General features: G+C 43.0%; 1 protein-coding gene across 3 annotated transcripts; it reads left to right on the top strand.

Moving 5' to 3' along the window:
• Window positions 1-1180: 1180 nt before the first annotated feature.
• slc25a22a (solute carrier family 25 member 22a) lies at window positions 1181-16741 on the top strand. 3 transcript variants are annotated; one of them, XM_075470000.1, is made up of 11 exons: window positions 1181-2692; window positions 9123-9314; window positions 9428-9553; window positions 10053-10108; window positions 10346-10436; window positions 11050-11104; window positions 11814-11874; window positions 12120-12264; window positions 12366-12520; window positions 12608-12683; window positions 12838-16741. In XM_075470000.1, exons 2-11 carry the CDS (start codon window positions 9295-9297, stop codon window positions 12989-12991), a joined length of 939 nt encoding a protein of 312 aa, XP_075326115.1. In that variant the 5' UTR covers window positions 1181-2692; window positions 9123-9294; the 3' UTR covers window positions 12992-16741. The 3 variants fall into 3 exon arrangements, with proteins under 3 accessions (XP_075326115.1, XP_075326116.1, XP_075326117.1); XM_075470001.1 differs by lacking the exon at window positions 1181-2692 and adding an exon at window positions 3521-5067; XM_075470002.1 differs by lacking the exon at window positions 1181-2692 and adding an exon at window positions 6951-7388.
• The last annotated feature ends 990 nt before the right edge of the window (window positions 16742-17731 follow it).

The following is a 17731-nucleotide window of genomic DNA, read 5'->3' as shown; positions in this document are numbered from 1 at the left end:
CCAGGATTCAAGGTCTCCCCGCAGAACGTTGCATTGTCCGCCAGTTTAAGTCGCAGACAACGCTATGGTTGATGTTTAACACCAATAAATAAATAAATGAATGGATAGATAGATAAATAAATAATTGAATGATTGAAAAAATAAATAGATGGATAAATTCATTCAGTCGTCTTTGATACCTTGAACAGAAACTAAGATGAAGTGAGAATGCCCACGATAATGGGGGGTAACATCTGAATGGAAAATATCTGGGAAAAAAAGCAAAACATTTAAAATGCACCAGCTATTCATTTGACATATACGTTTGCACATCTGAATTATGTAAGTGCCGCGCACACGCAGCGAGAAGCTCTATGGGAACAAGATGGGGAGCGACGGTAAATAACTGGAGGACAGACTGCAGTGGAGAGAATTTTGATTGTTTTAATCTGCACTGTCAGCCATCACTGAGCAATCTGGGACACTGCAGGAGATTACATACAGACTATTGCTCATCTGCCCCCCCCCCCCCCCCCCCCCTATCGTGCTCAGAAAACCTGTCACGACTCATCCTGGAGTTGGGAAAAAAAATCACACATTTATGTTCTGACAGCAGGTTCGTGCCCTGGGTTCTGATGTAAGGACGCGTTCACATTTCTTTTTAATGATTTGTGTGTTGGACAAAAAATGCATCAAATACATCTTTAGTCTTCAAAGATGCAATCGCACAAATATGTGAAGTGAGTGTGGAGCTTGTCTTCTATCAACCTTGAGATTGTATAACCAGGTGTAATTATGGTGCGCTGTGTGTAAATCTATAATTAAAACACATCTTATCCAAGCTGTGCTAATCGGTTATATTTTAAAACAAGACATACCTTTACATAAGCTCTTTTTCCAGAGATATTTAGGCTGCCGCAGCTTCAGTTATATCATTTCTTGTGTATGTTCTGCTCACCAGGGACAACCTGGGCGCCTTGGTGCTGGACATGCTGTTTCACTGGGCACGAGGACAGAGGAGCGCAGGACCTGGGGCAGTGTCGAGGCTCGTGGACGCCATGATAGAGAGCGGCAGGAGGGACCTGGCGGAGGAGATTGAGGACATTGTTAACATAGGAAGGAGAAAGTACTCAGAGTCACTGAGGAGAGTTGGCCTGGAAGCAGAGAGCTCCTCTCTCGGTGGGGCACAGCAGTAGATCAGCGCTTACTGGGCGCAGATGGCTGACTTACACTTGAGTAAGCTGTTTGTTTTTTTTTCTCAGTGGGGGTCACCCGCCATCTCGTGTGGCTCTCTAAAAATCTGCGCTGGAGCACAAAAGTTCCCCTTTGAGACAGTTATGATAACCAGCCACCAGCTGGTGTTACGTTTTATAAGACAGCGAAACAGGTGTAATGGTCCCATTATGCAAAGTCGTTCAGTATAAGTCAATTTCTGCCAAGGAAATTAAAAACCGTTGCATAGGCACGCCATGAATTTGACTGTGGTATCTTACAGGTTTGATCGAAGCCTTATTCACTGACGGACCTCTTTTATTTTGTAATAATTGTGATCTGAATCTTTATCTGAATCGAGCCAAGTCAATACACCACCACAAACGATAGATGCGCTGTAACAATATTACTATTTTGTGAATCTTGTTATTTTTTAATTATTAGTACTTTTTGTACTGGCCTATTCGGGCTTTAGGATGATGGAATATACTCCAGCAATTTTAGATGAAAGTTATCCTAGTTTAACCCCTGAGGCACTCTTGGACTGGAGGAACTTTTTTTGTTGTTTCCATAACTTTTGGATGACGTACTGTACCTCAAAAGTTCTGTATCTGTACGACAGTAAGATACAGTTTTTGGGCTTTTTTTTTTTTTTTTTTTAGCTCTATATGCTGTATGTGGAGTGGTTGTACACTGGTTGCAGCACCAGCAACCATGGTTTATAAAATAACAATGAAACCGCTCTAAATGCCAGCCTTAGAAATGCAGACTTGACTCACCGATGGGGCAGTGAGACTGTTTCTGGGGAGGGGGGAAGAAAACCCGAAAGTGCAAGAAGTGGCCAATTTTATAGATGCTCAGATTTTTTTCTTTTTGTGCCATCGGTTACTGAGTAACCACAGCAGCACAATCTCAGTTGTGTGTCAAGGTATTAGATCTCTGTAAAACATGAATTGCCATTATTGTTTAAAACTGATAAAGATGCTGCACATCAGCTGTTTTTTCCCCCTGTTCCTGCTCCAGAGTGTCTGTGGTGACTCGCTGCTTGTTTTGGTGATGAACGCTCCCCCTCAACCCCAACATCACAACTCTTGCCATGTTTCTATTTTTATGCTCAAGGTCACCGTGTTGAGATATATCGTCATGATGACGTTGGCTCCCATCCCCCCACCCTACACCTTTTCTGCACGTCAAAAAAAAAAAAAAAGAAAAGAGAAACGTGTCTGTATTTCTACTACACACCACTAGAGGACCTCTTTAAATCCCTTCTCTGTTTTTTATTACTCCACTGCAAGCCAGGCTGCCCCCTCCCTCCCTCCCTCGCTCCCTGCTTTGACTGCCTGCCATCCTGCTTTCACTCCCACCCTCTCATCTGGACTCAGATATTAGTGAACCCGGTAGGTTAGCTTCTGACTGTCTGTCAACTGAAGATACAGATTATAACGGGTTTGACTTCACCCCGCAATCGCACCGGAGGACAGAGCGGAAACGACTCAGTGTGGTATGTACATAACGGGATGCGACTGCCGCCTTGTTAAGAATCTGCTCTCAGGAATGTGTCTGTGGGGTTGAAGCCGTTAAAATCTCACCGGGGAATAACCCCAAAGGCGGCCCGTAATGCCCATATTTGACATCCGAGTGATGGAGGTAACGGCATCAAGGAGTAACTCGTCATATGAGGCGAGGATGCAGTCGTGTGCGAAATTGCCGCTAAGTGAGAGGAAGGAAATCATTTTCACGTCATATGGCATGTCACGTAGGTTTATCCTACTGCGAACTCGAGATGTGGAGTTAACGGTAACGTCGGGCCTATTTTGTCGGCTGTGCCGTTATGAAGCGCGACTGAAAAACCGTTACACCGAGACCGTTACGTGTCTTGTCATGTTTCCCCCTTTAAACCGTCGAACCGTTACACAGACGGAGATGCTACAATTATGAGTAGCTTCGTTACGGTAGGCTACTGGCGTGTTTACTCGCCTTTAAGAGATTGTTCATAGACATTCTTGACCTGCTCAGTATTGGGTGCCCCCACTGTAACTGAGCCAGTGTCCTCTCAGTCCGAGTCCTCCTAGAGACCGCTGCGGCCGCCGCCTTCTGCCGGCTTCCGTTCCGTAGTCACGGTGTAATTACGTGGGCTGGGATGTTGGTGGCGGAGGGTGAGCCCCCTTTAACGGTGCCCACCTCCTACCTCATTGGTAGAGCTAAGTGATGGGGTATCCACACTAACCCAACATCACCTCTTGAGTTGAAGAATTGTAGAGGAGAAAATGAAAATGTCATACTCCCATCTTTTGGAGGTCATTTTTTTTTGTTGGACCCCCCCTATGCTGTGGTCCTAAATATCCGTGTAAAGGCCTCATACTTCTCCAAAGCACACACGTGCTGTTTATCTGCTGAGCAGGATGTCAGGCGGGCTGACAGCTTGCAGCTTTGTGATCGACTTGTGTGTTTTTGAAATAAGCAGGCCAGCACAGTTAAAGATGAGGCCAACCAGTGGAAATTATTGATGAGGGGAGCCGCTCTTGTGGTGTTGGGTGACATCCTGTGCTCTCCACAGGAGCTGCTGTATCCCCAAGACCAGTGCTAACAAAATGGCTCGACTCATGTAGAAAACAGCAACCATGTGTTATGTGTTCGTTACTCTGTGCCATAAGGTGCGCTAAATTCCCACAGACAGGGCTTGTTAAATATCTCAGATATGTGTTCATAGGATGAAACTGACGAACCCTGTGCTGACAGGGAGATTATTTGTTCCTGTGTGAAAGTTACTGTAATCTGCTAAATGTAACCAGAAACTTCAATAGTGAATTGGTTTTATTGTTCAAGGACAGTGCACCTACAGTGGTATTTTTTTCCTTTAACAAGGCTGTAAGAAAGCTGAGATGCAGGCAGAAGGGAGACAATAAGACAGAAAAGCCCCAGAGGACCTTTGAAATCAGGCCACCAGGGATACCTGTGGTGTCAGAGGAGGGACTAAACTCTACACCTCTCCTCTGCACAAGAAAGGCCTTTATTTTATTTTTTCATCACCACACAAAAGCCAGACTCAGCCTGATATTTCTGACCTGCAACAGGTGATTACAACAATGCACCACTGTGCAGGTCCAATGGCTGCAATATCACCTCAGAGTAGAGCATCTGTGGAAGGAATGCATCGCCGGGCCCCAATCTCACTATTCTGGTTGTAAATAGAAGCCGAATGTGAGCTTTAGTGAGTACGCATTAAGTTTATAATCCCAATGATGCAGGGAAGAGGAAATGGCAATCCGATCTGTTCGTGACACCACAAATTTTATCCCCATGTAGGTTCAAAATAGCAAGTTGCTGGATCATTGTGAATAGCGGTAGAGACGTGGCTGTCAGTGTGGGGGATCATTGGAAACGCAGATCTTTTTTAAGAAAAATCATGCACCAAATATGGACACATTCAGTCGGTATAATGTGGCAATAATAATGACGATATTAGTAAAAGTTCTTATAATAACTGCTGCAACAAAGATGAACAGGTAGAGTTTTATAGATCTGACTTCTACTACTACTTGACATCTGTAGAGACGCTCTTGTGTCTGAACCTCAGTGCTGAAGGCTCTGAGTTTGCAGAGTGTTAATCAAGCCAATTCATTTTAGACAGATGGACTGGTAACGACAGACAGCTCTGAGCTGACAAAGGGGGGGGGGGCTGCGTGATTTTCCTTTCTTTGCCATCATTTCAGTTAGAGTTGTCACGTGTCAGTGCTGATTACCACAGTGCTTTGTCACCGCAGTCTCTCACTTCCTTCAATCTTTCACCAAACTCATTGTCGTTCGCTCACCAAGACCTTTACCCCCGTTAGCACTTGAGAACAGAGGAGCAGCCGGAGAGCTGTGCCTGCTAAGGTATTTCACTTTTTCTCGAGCCGATTTGAAAAATTTGAATGAAAGGATTATCATTTGCATTCTGTTTTGCGTTGGAAAATAAACCGAGCCGGATTTGTCTGCAGACTTTTAGTATCTGTTGGCCTGATTTAATCTCTGCAGCTCTTGTGTCATTGAGAAATGCCTCAAAGTAGATCAGTCTTAGCAGCTAGCCACAATAGTACTGGAATTCTACTTGCTCTGATACAGTTTTATCCCCCTTTTTTTTTTTTTTTGAGTGCATCCCTCGAAACCACACTATGTTGTCTTACATTAAGCCTGTCCCTGAACCAACTGGAGGTGAATAAAGGGACAAAAAAAGTCATATTTTCAGATTTCTTTATAAATTTCAGATTTAAGTTGGCTAAAATGCTCCGCGTGCGGTTCATCCTGCCAAAAGATATGGAAAAAAAAATCACTGTGAAATTAATTACAACAATTTTTCGCAAGAATGTCCTCCATACGCCACATCCCCTGAATGTGGGATTACATGGACCGGACCATTAAACTGATAGCATTGGCTGATAAACCTGTAATTTAGGAAAATCACCTTAACTTTTAGCAGTATGTTTCATATAGATTGATCATAAAGTCTTGTCTGTACAAGGGAGCATTTACTGACTCATTCTTCAAGTCGTAACGATGGCCAAGGGTCAAAAACTGGACAGTTATCTGCCTGAGGCGACACCTGTACTCTGTACTAGCTCTTTGATCGAGCGCGTCCAACAGCCGCTTCAGTCGGCTGGTTCGAGCTGTTAAGTTCAAGGTTCTGCTGAAGTTGCACAATCATCCATTGTTTACTCATCAGTGCTTATCAGCTGTTTTGGTAGAAACTCAAAATATGAAGTCTGTGTAAATGTGTGTGTGAGGAAGGGAGATGTTTTAAGCTTCAAGAGAAAGACATTTCTCAGTGGCCTTAGCTTCCTTTTTATTTCGTTTGCCTCTTAGTCTCCCCTTTAAAAGTTTATTTTATACTGCCTGGTAGTGAAAAGAGCTTATCAAAGTATTGATGGAGGACAAGTTGCACGTAACAGCTTGTCATTCTTTATCATTTTGTGAGAGAACAAGGCAGATTTGGTTGATGAGCAATGCTCTTTGCTGTGGACACTGCACACTGGGGCTAGTTGTTTCCATACAGACTCCAATTGTCACGACAAGACACTGCACGCAGGCTATAACTGGGGCTCAGACAAATGACCTAGCGCAGACACAGTACACAGGGGGAGTTTCACAAGTAAAGTTCGTGGCATGGTTGACAAGGAGGGAGATGTCAGTGTGACGGCATGTCTCCTCAGATGATCTGGCAGTGATCTGAACAATCCATTCATCTTTTTTTTTTCAATCCATGTAATAGCAGAGCTTATAATATGATTCAAATGATGGTCTAAAGAGAAATCATATTGCTGACTGCGAGTTACGTTGAGCGTGGTGAAGAGGAGCGTGCAGCAAAATGGAAAAAGTCAGTGCTGGGAGATAAAACCGAAAAGATGAGCGATGGAGGTGTTCTGTGAAGCTCCAGGGAGCAGAGGGGAGAATGCTCTCAGTGAACTGGACACCCCCCTCCTTCTCTCCGTCTCCCTCCTCCACCCCTGGAGCAGCCACAGCTGCATTCAGGCCCGGATAGAGTCACTGGAAACTTAAACAAGCACTCCTCCTGTGGAGCGTCAGAGAAAGAGGATCTGAGGAACTAGCAACATCGCTCTTGCACACATATGCAGGCTACATAGAAACCCATAAGTCAGCAAAGATGTGAGATAGAAAAGCTGTTTTTTCGAGAGTCGTGACTCGTGACTGAGGGAAGTGGCTGGGGGTGGGCTGGTGTGAAGGAGAGAGGAGGAGGAGGCGGGTTGCATTGGGTGAAGCGCGTTGTGATTGGTGGATGAAGGGGGTGGAGAGAGTAAAAGGGGAAATTGGAAGCATCTTTTCACATTGAGGGCACTCTGTACCAAAAATAGGAAGCATCTTGGCTACAACAGATATATTCTGTTCATTTCTCTCCGAATTCTATCCTTTCAGCAGCAGATGTAGCTTCCCCTTCATACCCCCAGTCTCACAATGAAAGCACTTATTAATAATACACGAGTGCTGAAAGACACGCTTGACATACAGATGTTCCAGTGGTTGTAGATTTATTTATCTATTTTTTAACAGAAAGTAATCCCTCTATAGCTTTATTCTGAAGGAGCTGCCAGCTGACTTTCAAAATGTGCAACCCTGTGTGAACGTATCCTGCACCACTGTGACGTAGAGCTCGGGTGACTGAGAGGTGACATACAGGATGTTTGAGAATCAGCTGCAAAGTGGTTAGTATCAGTATCAGTCTTGCTATTTTTATTACTCAGCAGAAATGCCAGAAATTGTTTATGAGGATTTAACTTTCTTTGTTTTGAACAATCGTGAACTGAATATCTTTGTTTCCGAGTGCTGATCAAATTGGATTTGCTACCCCACTTTGTATCTCAGGGCTGTATTTAGCTTGGTCCACAGCACATCTGGAAGTGGAGTCTGAGTTCCTCTGAACGCTGTGCAGCTCCCAACCACGAGGGAAGCTTGCATACACTCTAAGATTAGATACACTGCTAACGATTCACTGCTTCTTATAATCAATTAGCATACAGTTCTGCACAGTGGAAAAGCAAAAGCAGGTTTTCAAGGTAAAATACTGAAAATCTTCACTTCTTTTTTGGGAATAATCCTAAAAGCCTGGCACGTTTTTTCCTTTGGAAACTGTACACCATCATTTTCAGGTCCAGTCTCTGGACACCTGAGTCACTCCAGGCTTCTTTAGTGGGCTTTTTGTCTTGGAGGAATGCTCTGGTTGTCTTGTTGAATTGCAAGTCTTTTCCCCAGCCTGAGATCCTGAACACCCTGGAGAGTATTTTTCTCTCAGGATTGTCTCTCATAGATTTTCACTCTTGATCCTGACTTGTCCCAGAGCCTGAGTTGTAGAGAAACACCCCCGGGGCGTGATGCTGATACCACCTCGTTGGACTTGAGGGATGGTTTGAATGAGGTTCCTGTTGTTTGGAGTTCTACCCAAATAGTGTTATCTCTGTTTCATCAAACAAGAGAATTTTTCTTGTCATGCTCAAAGAATTGTTCAAGTGACCTTTAGCAAAGTCCCAGCAGGCTGTCATCTGTATTTCAGTGAGGAAAATGCTTCTTTCTGACCACTTTACCGTTAAGCCTGGTTTGGTGGAGTGTTGCCCTGATAGTTGCTCTTCTGCAAGCTTCTCCCATCTTTTGGAGATGAGCTCAGCTGTGTCAAAGCTGGGTCGTGCCTTTCTAAAACACCCCAATATGTTGAAAACTCAGTCTCTGAAAACTGTCCGCTCACCCAGTGATCAGTCATGTAAAACCCCTTTATTCCCGAATGAGAAAAACACGGTTATCATATCAGGTCTCCGTTTTGTGAAAGCTTTGTTTTATGGGCGAGAAAATGAGAAAAACAGTGTTTTGTTTGCTGAGGTGCGACATAAAAGGTCGCATATTGGAATTACTCGGTGTGGACACACTCGCTTTCTCTCAGTGGATTCTGGGTTACGCTGAGCTGAATAAAGTCTTTAGTGAAGTCAGGACTGCAGAGTCGCTGCCTGTCTCTCACTGTAAGTCTCTCCATTCTAGCACTTTGATCTTTCAGCTTTTTTTTAAAAAAAACAAACAAACCAAGTGGCTTTTAGCTGTTTATTTAGGAGGGTAGGTGTTCTATTTTTTGACAACCTCTGGCTACAAATGAATTAAAACATTGTTTGCTAATTATCCATACCATGATAAAGAATTTAGTCATATCGGCTTGGGAGAAAGTCAGTAATACTGAAAATCTTCAGTTGTTGTTTTCTGATCTGATTCTTTTCTTCTTCTTCTTTTTTAAGGTATATTAAGAAAGTTCCTTTTGCAATGTTTGTAGAGACAATATTGCTTCATTCGTTTTCATCATTTGAAATGTGCTGATCCTCTTTTCTGTTGGGATGTTTCCTCATGCGTATCACTTTATGAGAGTGTCAAATGTAAGCCGGTCTCTCTCTGCTTTTTCACAGACTTACTTAAACTAACAGCAATCGCAAAGAGACTAGTGCACAAAGAGAACCCCGCCACCTAATCGCACTTGGACAGCGGAACGCTACTGTAACGAGCAGCCAAAAGAAACGAACGGCAGCCGAGTGATCAGATAACAGACGTACTGAACTGTGCAGCTGGGGCTTGAGATAAATGGCTGACAAGCAGATCAGGTAAGACTGAACGAGACTCAAAAAGATTTGGAGTAAAAGCGTGGTTTTTGTGTTTAATCTTGTGATTTGAAATATTTCAACTTTTTTTCTCTGTGGTCTTCGCCTTTATCCAGTTTGCCTGCCAAATTGATCAATGGGGGGATCGCTGGCCTGATTGGAGTGACCTGTGTGTTTCCCATTGACCTGGCCAAGACCCGCCTGCAAAACCAGCAAAATGGATCTCGCCTTTACACCAACATGTATGAAATGCTCATTTGTACCTCACAGAAACTTTTTTGCTGCACTGCAAAGAGCGCAAAGTTGACATCATACGTCGGTTGGACGCTGTATCTCAAACCGCTTGCTCTGAAGTTGTAACTTCTGGACAGTTTCTACTGCCTCTCAGATCATATCTGAACCCATTTCCATTCTTCATAATCCAATGCTAAACATATCTGTCCACTGGCGATCTAAGAAACAAAACTAGTTTATTATGAATTTTATTAATAAAACATCTTTATTATCAATGAAGTGACAATAAAAAAAAACTCCCAGGATATAATTCCATGAAACAAACACACTGCTGAATGTATTTGTAAGAATCATAGTTTATTAATAACTGTAAGGTCCATCTCGTCCTTTTCTTTCCTCCTTCCCTCTACGTTTCGGTTAGGTTTAGTCATAGAGTTGATTGCAGGTATCTCTCAGCTTGTTAGGCACCACTGTAACTAATGTATCTCCCGTGTCTTTGTGTTTTAGGTCAGATTGCCTTATTAAGACCATCCGGTCAGAGGGTTATTTTGGGATGTACAGAGGTAAGTCAAATTTCTTTTATTGTGAGCAATTTGTTAACTCATTAAAGTGTAAGTTCTATGTAAAAAAAAAAAAAAATCATCTCAGTTGCTTTTGTCGTTGCATAGTTCTCATTACTGTTTGTGATTATGTTGAAAAGCATTCCAGTGTAAACCACCCGATTTTGTTGGTTATGTTTTCCCCTCCTTTTTCTTCTTTGTGGCTCTCTTTCCTGCTCTCTGTCTCTTTTACCCTCCCAGGGGCTGCGGTGAACTTAACGCTTGTCACGCCGGAGAAAGCTATCAAACTAGCTGCTAATGACTTCTTCAGACACCACCTCTCCAAGGATGGGTGAGGCATGAAAGCACTTACAGCCTGACTTACACATTCCCGCTCCCTAATTTACGCTGTGAATAGCTGGCGTGTTTACTAACATACCTACACCGGGACACATTAGCTTCCTGTGTTCTCACCCAGGCTCCGGTTAATCCTTCACCTCTCTGTCATCTCCTCGGCGGCACAGAGCGCTTCATGCTGGCTTGCTAACCCTATGGGTTAGAAATACTGTTACTCGCACGTATGCCAGCTGCGGTTCTGTCTGACATCACATTACGAAGTTGCACACAGGAGCATCACATGTCAAACATTAGCAACCATCATCTGGTGCTGCTTAAAACAAGCACTCATTGTCCACCCGGAGCACTGCATGCTCAGATAAACCTGAAGCTATCTGGGACATCTAACTCCATCTCTATGGCGACAAACATGCCGGCTGATGAATGATTGACTTGTCTGCTCTCCTTGTGAATTATTAATCTGCTCTTGTGTCTAACATGTTGTGGAGATTTAAGATTAGCATCAGCAGAACCGGTTGGTGACAACTGCTTTTTTGAAGAAAATGAAGTTTTCTCTCACTCGCTCTTTCTCTGTGCTTACCTTTCATCTTTTCTCTCTTTTCCTTTAGAAAACTCACTCTGGTCAAAGAGATGCTGGCGGGGTGTGGGGCAGGCACGTGCCAGGTGAGTGAGCAAGGTGCTGCTTTAATTGCATCCTCGGGTTCTCCATCTGGAACTCCTGTGTTCAGCAGATCACGCACACTTGACTGGGCCTGAGCCTCTGCCTCTGCCTCTGTCTCTGCCTATATTACGTCCCTGTTCCTGCAGCTAGAAGTAGTCACAGAAACATGCTCGGAGTTTGTTGATTGTATTATCTGAGATCTGAATGGGACCTGTAATGTTCCATTTTCATGAGTGATTTCCAATAACTGTAATGTCCTATTAGCAGGAGATACAACCGCTGCATACGTGAGTGATCAGATAAGAGTTGGTGAGAGCGCTTAGCCGTGTGCTGAGTGTGTGAGTCAGAAAAAAAATGCCTGTTGTCAATGAGGGCAAAGGCTTCAAGCCCGAAGAGCGTGATTAGATTAAGTGTAGCACACCTTGGATTAAGATTGCAGCTGAGAACGTGGCCATCGCACCTTTAATCCAGTTAACTGGTTACTGTTGTGTCACTACCGAGGAAAATGAGACTTGGCTTTGAGCCAATAGATACTGGTAGATTTACACTAAATCCACACTTCTAAGGTCACATTTGGCGCTAATCAGTCCCAAACTCTGATTGAATTATTTTTTAAGTACTTGTATCCACTGAAGAAGGTCTGCAGATTTTCCCACAGGGTGCACATGTGGACACAGCATTTTGACACCCTTTGCTTTGCTTTTGTTGCAGGTTATTGTAACAACTCCTATGGAGATGTTGAAAATCCAGCTCCAGGACGCTGGAAGAATCGGTAAGAGGAAATTAAACACAGCTGCTGATTTGTGTTACCAAACGAAAGTGCTGCTGATATATACTGGGGAAAGAGCGGCCCCGTGTGGTCATGTCAGAGAATGCGACTGCTTTATCCTCATTTCTTTTTTTACGTTGCTGAATAAAAAAAGGTTCCCTCGTGCATGTGCTCTCAGCATTGGCTGATGGAAGCAGTAGTTCGAAACTTGTCTCTGTAATTAATGATGTCCTTTCTGTGGGCTGTAGCTGCTCAGAGGAAGCTCATGCCAGAGACAGTGGCAGCAGGTACCGTGGAGGCAAAGTCCCAAACAGCCATGCAGCTGACCAGACAACTACTGAGGGAAAAGGGCATCGCTGGGCTTTATAAAGGCCTTGGTGCCACGTTGCTCAGGTAATAAAGTTGGCAGGAAGGTGGATTTTTGCCCAACAAACTGCAAATATTTTCTGATGGCTCATTGTGATCGTCTTATTTGTGCCTTTTTTTTTTTGTAGGGATGTTCCTTTCTCCATCATCTATTTCCCCCTTTTCGCCAACCTGAACAACCTGGGGAAAAAAGATGGCGAGGGCCCAGCTCCTTTCTACGTGTCGTTTATGTCGGGCTGCCTTGCAGGAAGCACAGCGGCTGTTGCTGTCAACCCTGTTGATGGTGAGCAGACGTTCTCTGGAGGCAGTTTTAACAGTGCGTGCACTGATACTTGATGTTACATACTAACCTGAGCTCGCTGTGTTCCAGTTATAAAGACTAGGCTGCAGTCCCTGAACCGAGGGAGTACAGAAGACACCTACAATGGAGTGACTGACTGTATCAGGTGACCCCATTATGTCATTACTGCTAAAAACATGTGGCTGCTTGTACTGTATAGTTATCATCATGCCCATTTTTACTGGCCCATAACTAATGCTGGTTGTATGATTTAGTTTAAGTTATGAGATTATTATTATTTTTTTTCCCACGCTCTCCAGGAAAATCATGCGCAATGAGGGTCCGTCAGCCTTCCTGAAGGGAGCCTACTGTCGAGCCCTGGTCATTGCTCCTCTGTTTGGCATTGCACAGACGGTCTACTTCTTTGGTGTGGGTGAATTTATCCTCAGCCTCTTACCTAAAAAAGACAACTAAGGATTTCCTCCTTCCTGCCTTTCCCTCCCACAATGCACCACATCAACCGAAGGAGGATTCATCCTCTGAAGGTTTTTTGTTGGATCACTGCATGACCAGTCAGTACGTTTTGTTTTCACTAAGTTGTGTTGAATGTTTAAGAATTCCAGAGGGAGCCTCTTTTTTTTTTTTCTTTTTCTTTTTTTCTTTCTCGTTTCTTTTGCCAAGCTGCCTGTGGTGGCACGTAAAGATTCCAGCTGACGAGCTCTGCTAGCTGTCTGGAAACGAAGCCACAAACATCAGTTCAGCATTTTAAAGAAATATTTCTGTGTTCTTACAACATTTTATTGTGTTTTTCTTAACATGATTGTCGCATCTGAAAGCGGATGCTGCAGCACTGTAAACCCCACAGTACTGATTGTGAGACCAAATTTTTTTAGACGTCGACCCATCGATGTCGCAGAAGCCCTCAGGACTCTATTTAAAAATCACAATTTGTCACCATGCTAGATTGGAAAATTAAAAGCACACGCCTCACTTAGAAAAGATACGATAACTTTAGGTCTGGTGGAATAGTTCCAGAAAACGCTACTTCCCCTCACTTGATATCTTAAAAGATAGCTTACATGAAATAAACAGTACAAGCCTTTTTCATGCTATGTCCCAGGCAACGTGTTGGTGTGATACCAGCACAATCCCTGTGATCTTTCCAGAGAATCCACTTCCCTTCCTGTACAGTAAGTGGCTGTAATGAACTCAGCTGTTGGCTTTGATTGCCGCGGCTCTGTCAGTAGATCAGGTTCCAGCTGATATTTAGCGCTACCACAATGGTTTGACTGTTTTGCCTCCCTGTAAGATGTCTTTGTTTCCTGGTTACACACCAGACTAAAGCCACAGTATGTGACATTTAAACATCTCAGATCGCTACAAACTCCGCTCTGACGTTTTAAACTAGATGCAAAATCACCAAATAAATGACTGCTACGTGTCTCTTGAGAGGTCAAAACCGCTGCACATCTGGCCACTCCCCAATCAGTGAAGTCACAGGAGGGTTTTTCTTTTTCTTTTGTATTTGTGCTCGATGTAAGACGCCTGCTGTGACATCACTGATTGCTGCAGCCTGCGTGTGTTATTCATTGTGGATTCCGACGAATGCATTTGTTGCGAGCGAGCATGATTTAGCCTGGAAGTGTTTTTCGTATGAAGCCTCATTATTAGCTATTACGATGACAAGCAGTCAAACATTCCCCTCCTGAAACTTTCGACAGTACAGTCACCCATTGTGGAGCGAGTAGCCCCCCTCACCCCCCGAGGCAGACATATGATTGCTTTTGTTTACAGATGAGTTCACACTCAATTTTAATGCTTTGTCCAAACTTGAATTCAGTGGCGGGACCCAAAGAGCTTATGAAAGAACATGTCTTTATCAGAAAATCCAACCACTGTGTTCTCAGCGTTGTATGATTTTGACCAAACATCTCTGCTTGTTTGCTTTAGAGGTTTTATTTGCTTTAAGCTGTCGGGGAAAACACAGCCCTGTCGTATCTTGTTTATGCATCACAACATCACTGAAGCCCTGCCATTGGTTTATCTTGTCGGAGATCAAGGTGACTTTGATGTGTGCTATCCAATCTCATTCCCTCCTTGCTCCCACTGGTCAAGCAGCTCTTCAATTGTTCTGTTGCACTGTGGATACGCAGTGCAACTTTTCAGTGTAATATCATTAGTGGGAGTGAGCTTTATTTATCAATACTTCTTTCTCGAGGCAGTATAGCACTATAGATTTGTATGTGTTGTTGTTGTTGTTGTTGTTTTTTTTTCTGTCACACTGTCCACCTTAACTATGTTGTACATATGCAGATGATATGAACTTTGTTTTAGGATTCATTATTTTGTACCTGATGGCTTATTTGCACTCCTACCTCTCCCCCCTCCCCCATCAACTGATTGTGGTGATTTTACGTTATGATAATGTGGACATATCAAGTGAAGGAACAGAAAAGCAACAAGCGTCATCCAACATAATATTGAGATTCTTTTTTTTTCTCGTTACTGTATGCCAAGACGAACACTAGAGTAGATCGTGTTTGCTGTTTTCTTGGAGGGGCCATTTCTCCTGAGCCGCCGGTTAAATGTGTGGGTCAGCCACTTCTCTACTGTTAATCACAGGACCAAAAAATATCTAAATGCTCACAGAAATGCGTCTTTTGAAGTGAATGATTTTTAGCAGTGCTTGTGAAACTGACATGAAATGTAAACCATCCCAGACGAGCTCAAAAGAGGTCACGTCAATGTAAATCTGTCTGTCTGAACGGTGTTTCGCCCCCAAGGAAGCTGCGATATGTCAGTGGCCGCACAAAGACCAAGGCTGCACGGGGTGAATCTCATGCGAGCTAATCTCTGCGTTGTCAACGTCTTAACTGAAAGCCATAAGTCAGAGAGGGACTGCTAGCCATCGACGGCACCTCCAGCGATGATGGATACGTACTAAAGTGAGCTTGGCTTTATGAATTACTGTTGTAGTTTATTTTGACATTCCGACTTGATTTCAAATGTGCTGTTTTTGGAATCACAATGCCTATGTATGTGTTGTTGAGATTATCGTCATGATTCCTCACTTCTCATTCCTCTCTCGTTGTCTTCAGATTATTATTATTTTTAAAAAAAATCTGTTTTTGATTGAATCTTGAAAAACGTTGTGCAAAGTTGATTCCTTTTACTCAGCTGTGAATTCTCACCGACCTTGTGCTTTTGGTTCTGTATGTGTGTGTGTGTGTGTCTGACAGTATAGTGCTGTAGTTGATGTGTAGCTGTTAGGGTGACTTTGCGGTATTTTTTCTCTTTGATTGTTGCCCCCCCCCCCCCCCCTTTCTTCCCTCTCCCTCTGTGTATTTGTCACAATCCTATGCCATCTACTCGATCCAGCATCCGCCGCCGGGATGCAGGCCAATGCAGTGGAACTTCTAAATCACCAAATGTATGATTTAGAGGGTATACAATCAAAGAAAGCACAAAAAGATTATTAAGCATAAGAGGCCACGTGGCCCCCTCTGATTTACGGACATGAATTAAACTGATTTATTTCCGTAAATCTTGATTGAAGTGACCTCTTTGGTCTTGTGAGAAACGTTTGTCTATGTTTGTCACAGAGAAGAAGAAGAATAGGGCTGAGACGATTGGTCACAAGAAACCCACATTATAGGTGTCCACTATGTCACCCATCAGCTGATAGCCACAAAATGTATGTTGCCTACATATTCTATATGAATCAAGTATAAGAATGTAACTTAGATATTATCAGATGTATTATAATTATAGTGAAGAGTTTATTACATTTTAATCTAAAGATTTGTGCTTTACACGCTCACTGAGAAATTCGCGAACCAGCTCACTGATATGCAATAGTTAGAAAACACACTCAGACACAACGTAGGGACAAGTCAGATAGCACTGAGTACAACCAAGTAATCACAAGTTACATAGTTTATGACCGATGCAACAGGGAAGCTTGGAGGCCTTTTGGGATCTGAGCCCACCTCACGTCCCTGTTCTCTTCCTCCACGAGGAAACGTGCAATAAAGCACTTTAAAACAAGGACCCCCGACCCGTTGTCTCTCTAAAAAAGTCTCTCTATGACATAAAGGGTGTTTATGAGTGTGTGTGGTGAATGGCATAGTGGTCTTGGAAATTGTTTGCAATGCAGTGGGAATATATGTATACATATTGTGTTCCTTGTCACAATTTGCTGTTCAATAAACTGTCTTTAAATTACATGATGCAGTTGTCTTTACTGAAGGCTGTAGAACAAACTGATATGGCAGGTTTGTCTGTAATACTGCTATGAAAACTAAACTGTAGGGCTATGTTTGAAGAAGGCAAAGACAAAGTTGTGGCTCTTCGGGGCACGGGATCCTCTGAGTCTGGTGATTTGCTTCCTTTTGGAGCCACCAGGTGTCAGTGTGGGGCCACAGAAGAGCTCTAGCCCCCAGTGGAAGAGAGTGAGCGGTAACACACTACAGGTGTATGCTAATTTTAGGTGGTGTGGCAGTAAATCAATAGTACCAATGTTATTCTTAGTCATGCAACTTTCTGTCTCTTGCTGCTGTGATAGAACTTATTTTGCACAACCACTTTACTGCTGACTACTGCACAAGACAGCTAATGTAGCGCACTACTGCACATTATGTACACAGGCTAGATTTCTATATTTTTATTTCTATATTTCTATTATATTTAAGAATCCTGTTATAATATTGTTGTTGCATGCTTATTTTATCTTTATCTTATCTTTTATTATTATATATTTGGACATCCAGTGCGGGCAACAAAGCAAAGAATTTCATTGTACAGGGAAACACGTTTCTAACTGCACATATGACAATAAACCTTTGAATTGAATCTTGAATCTTGGGGTTTCACTTGATAAATAAAGTATGCCTAAATGTTTATAACGCGCATAAGATTGAGAAAAGGTGTTTTTCACTGGATGTTTGGCATTTTTTAGTCCTGCACGTTACAGAAGAACTCGTGTCATAAAGGGGTTCATTCAATATTAATCCTCTGCTTATTTATTTATTCTGTATGACTGTTTATGGAATTAGTTTCCAAGGTGCTACTTTTAAGAGACCAGCAGCATAATTACGTCATACCACATTCATGTTACCCTGCATGCGAACATACACCCTGCAGTCTTTCTATATGTCTCTGCCTTTCTGTTCTGATCTCATTTGCTGCCATTCAGAGTCAGATTTCGTATTGGAT

Source organism: Odontesthes bonariensis, chromosome 7, assembly GCF_027942865.1.
Source record: "Odontesthes bonariensis isolate fOdoBon6 chromosome 7, fOdoBon6.hap1, whole genome shotgun sequence".
Classification (NCBI taxonomy): domain Eukaryota; kingdom Metazoa; phylum Chordata; class Actinopteri; order Atheriniformes; family Atherinopsidae; genus Odontesthes; species Odontesthes bonariensis.
The sequence above is the reverse complement of the archived record's forward strand: the minus strand, read 5'-3'. Positions and strand labels throughout refer to the sequence as shown.

Excerpts from the sequence above, each read along its gene's own strand:
- slc25a22a (XM_075470000.1), top strand. The coding sequence starts at position 9,295 with ATGGCTGACAAGCAGATCAG. Across the intron at positions 9,554-10,052 it reads TCTCGCCTTTACACCAACAT|GTCAGATTGCCTTATTAAGA; the intron begins GTATGAAATGCT and ends TTTGTGTTTTAG. Across the intron at positions 10,109-10,345 it reads TTATTTTGGGATGTACAGAG|GGGCTGCGGTGAACTTAACG; the intron begins GTAAGTCAAATT and ends TTACCCTCCCAG.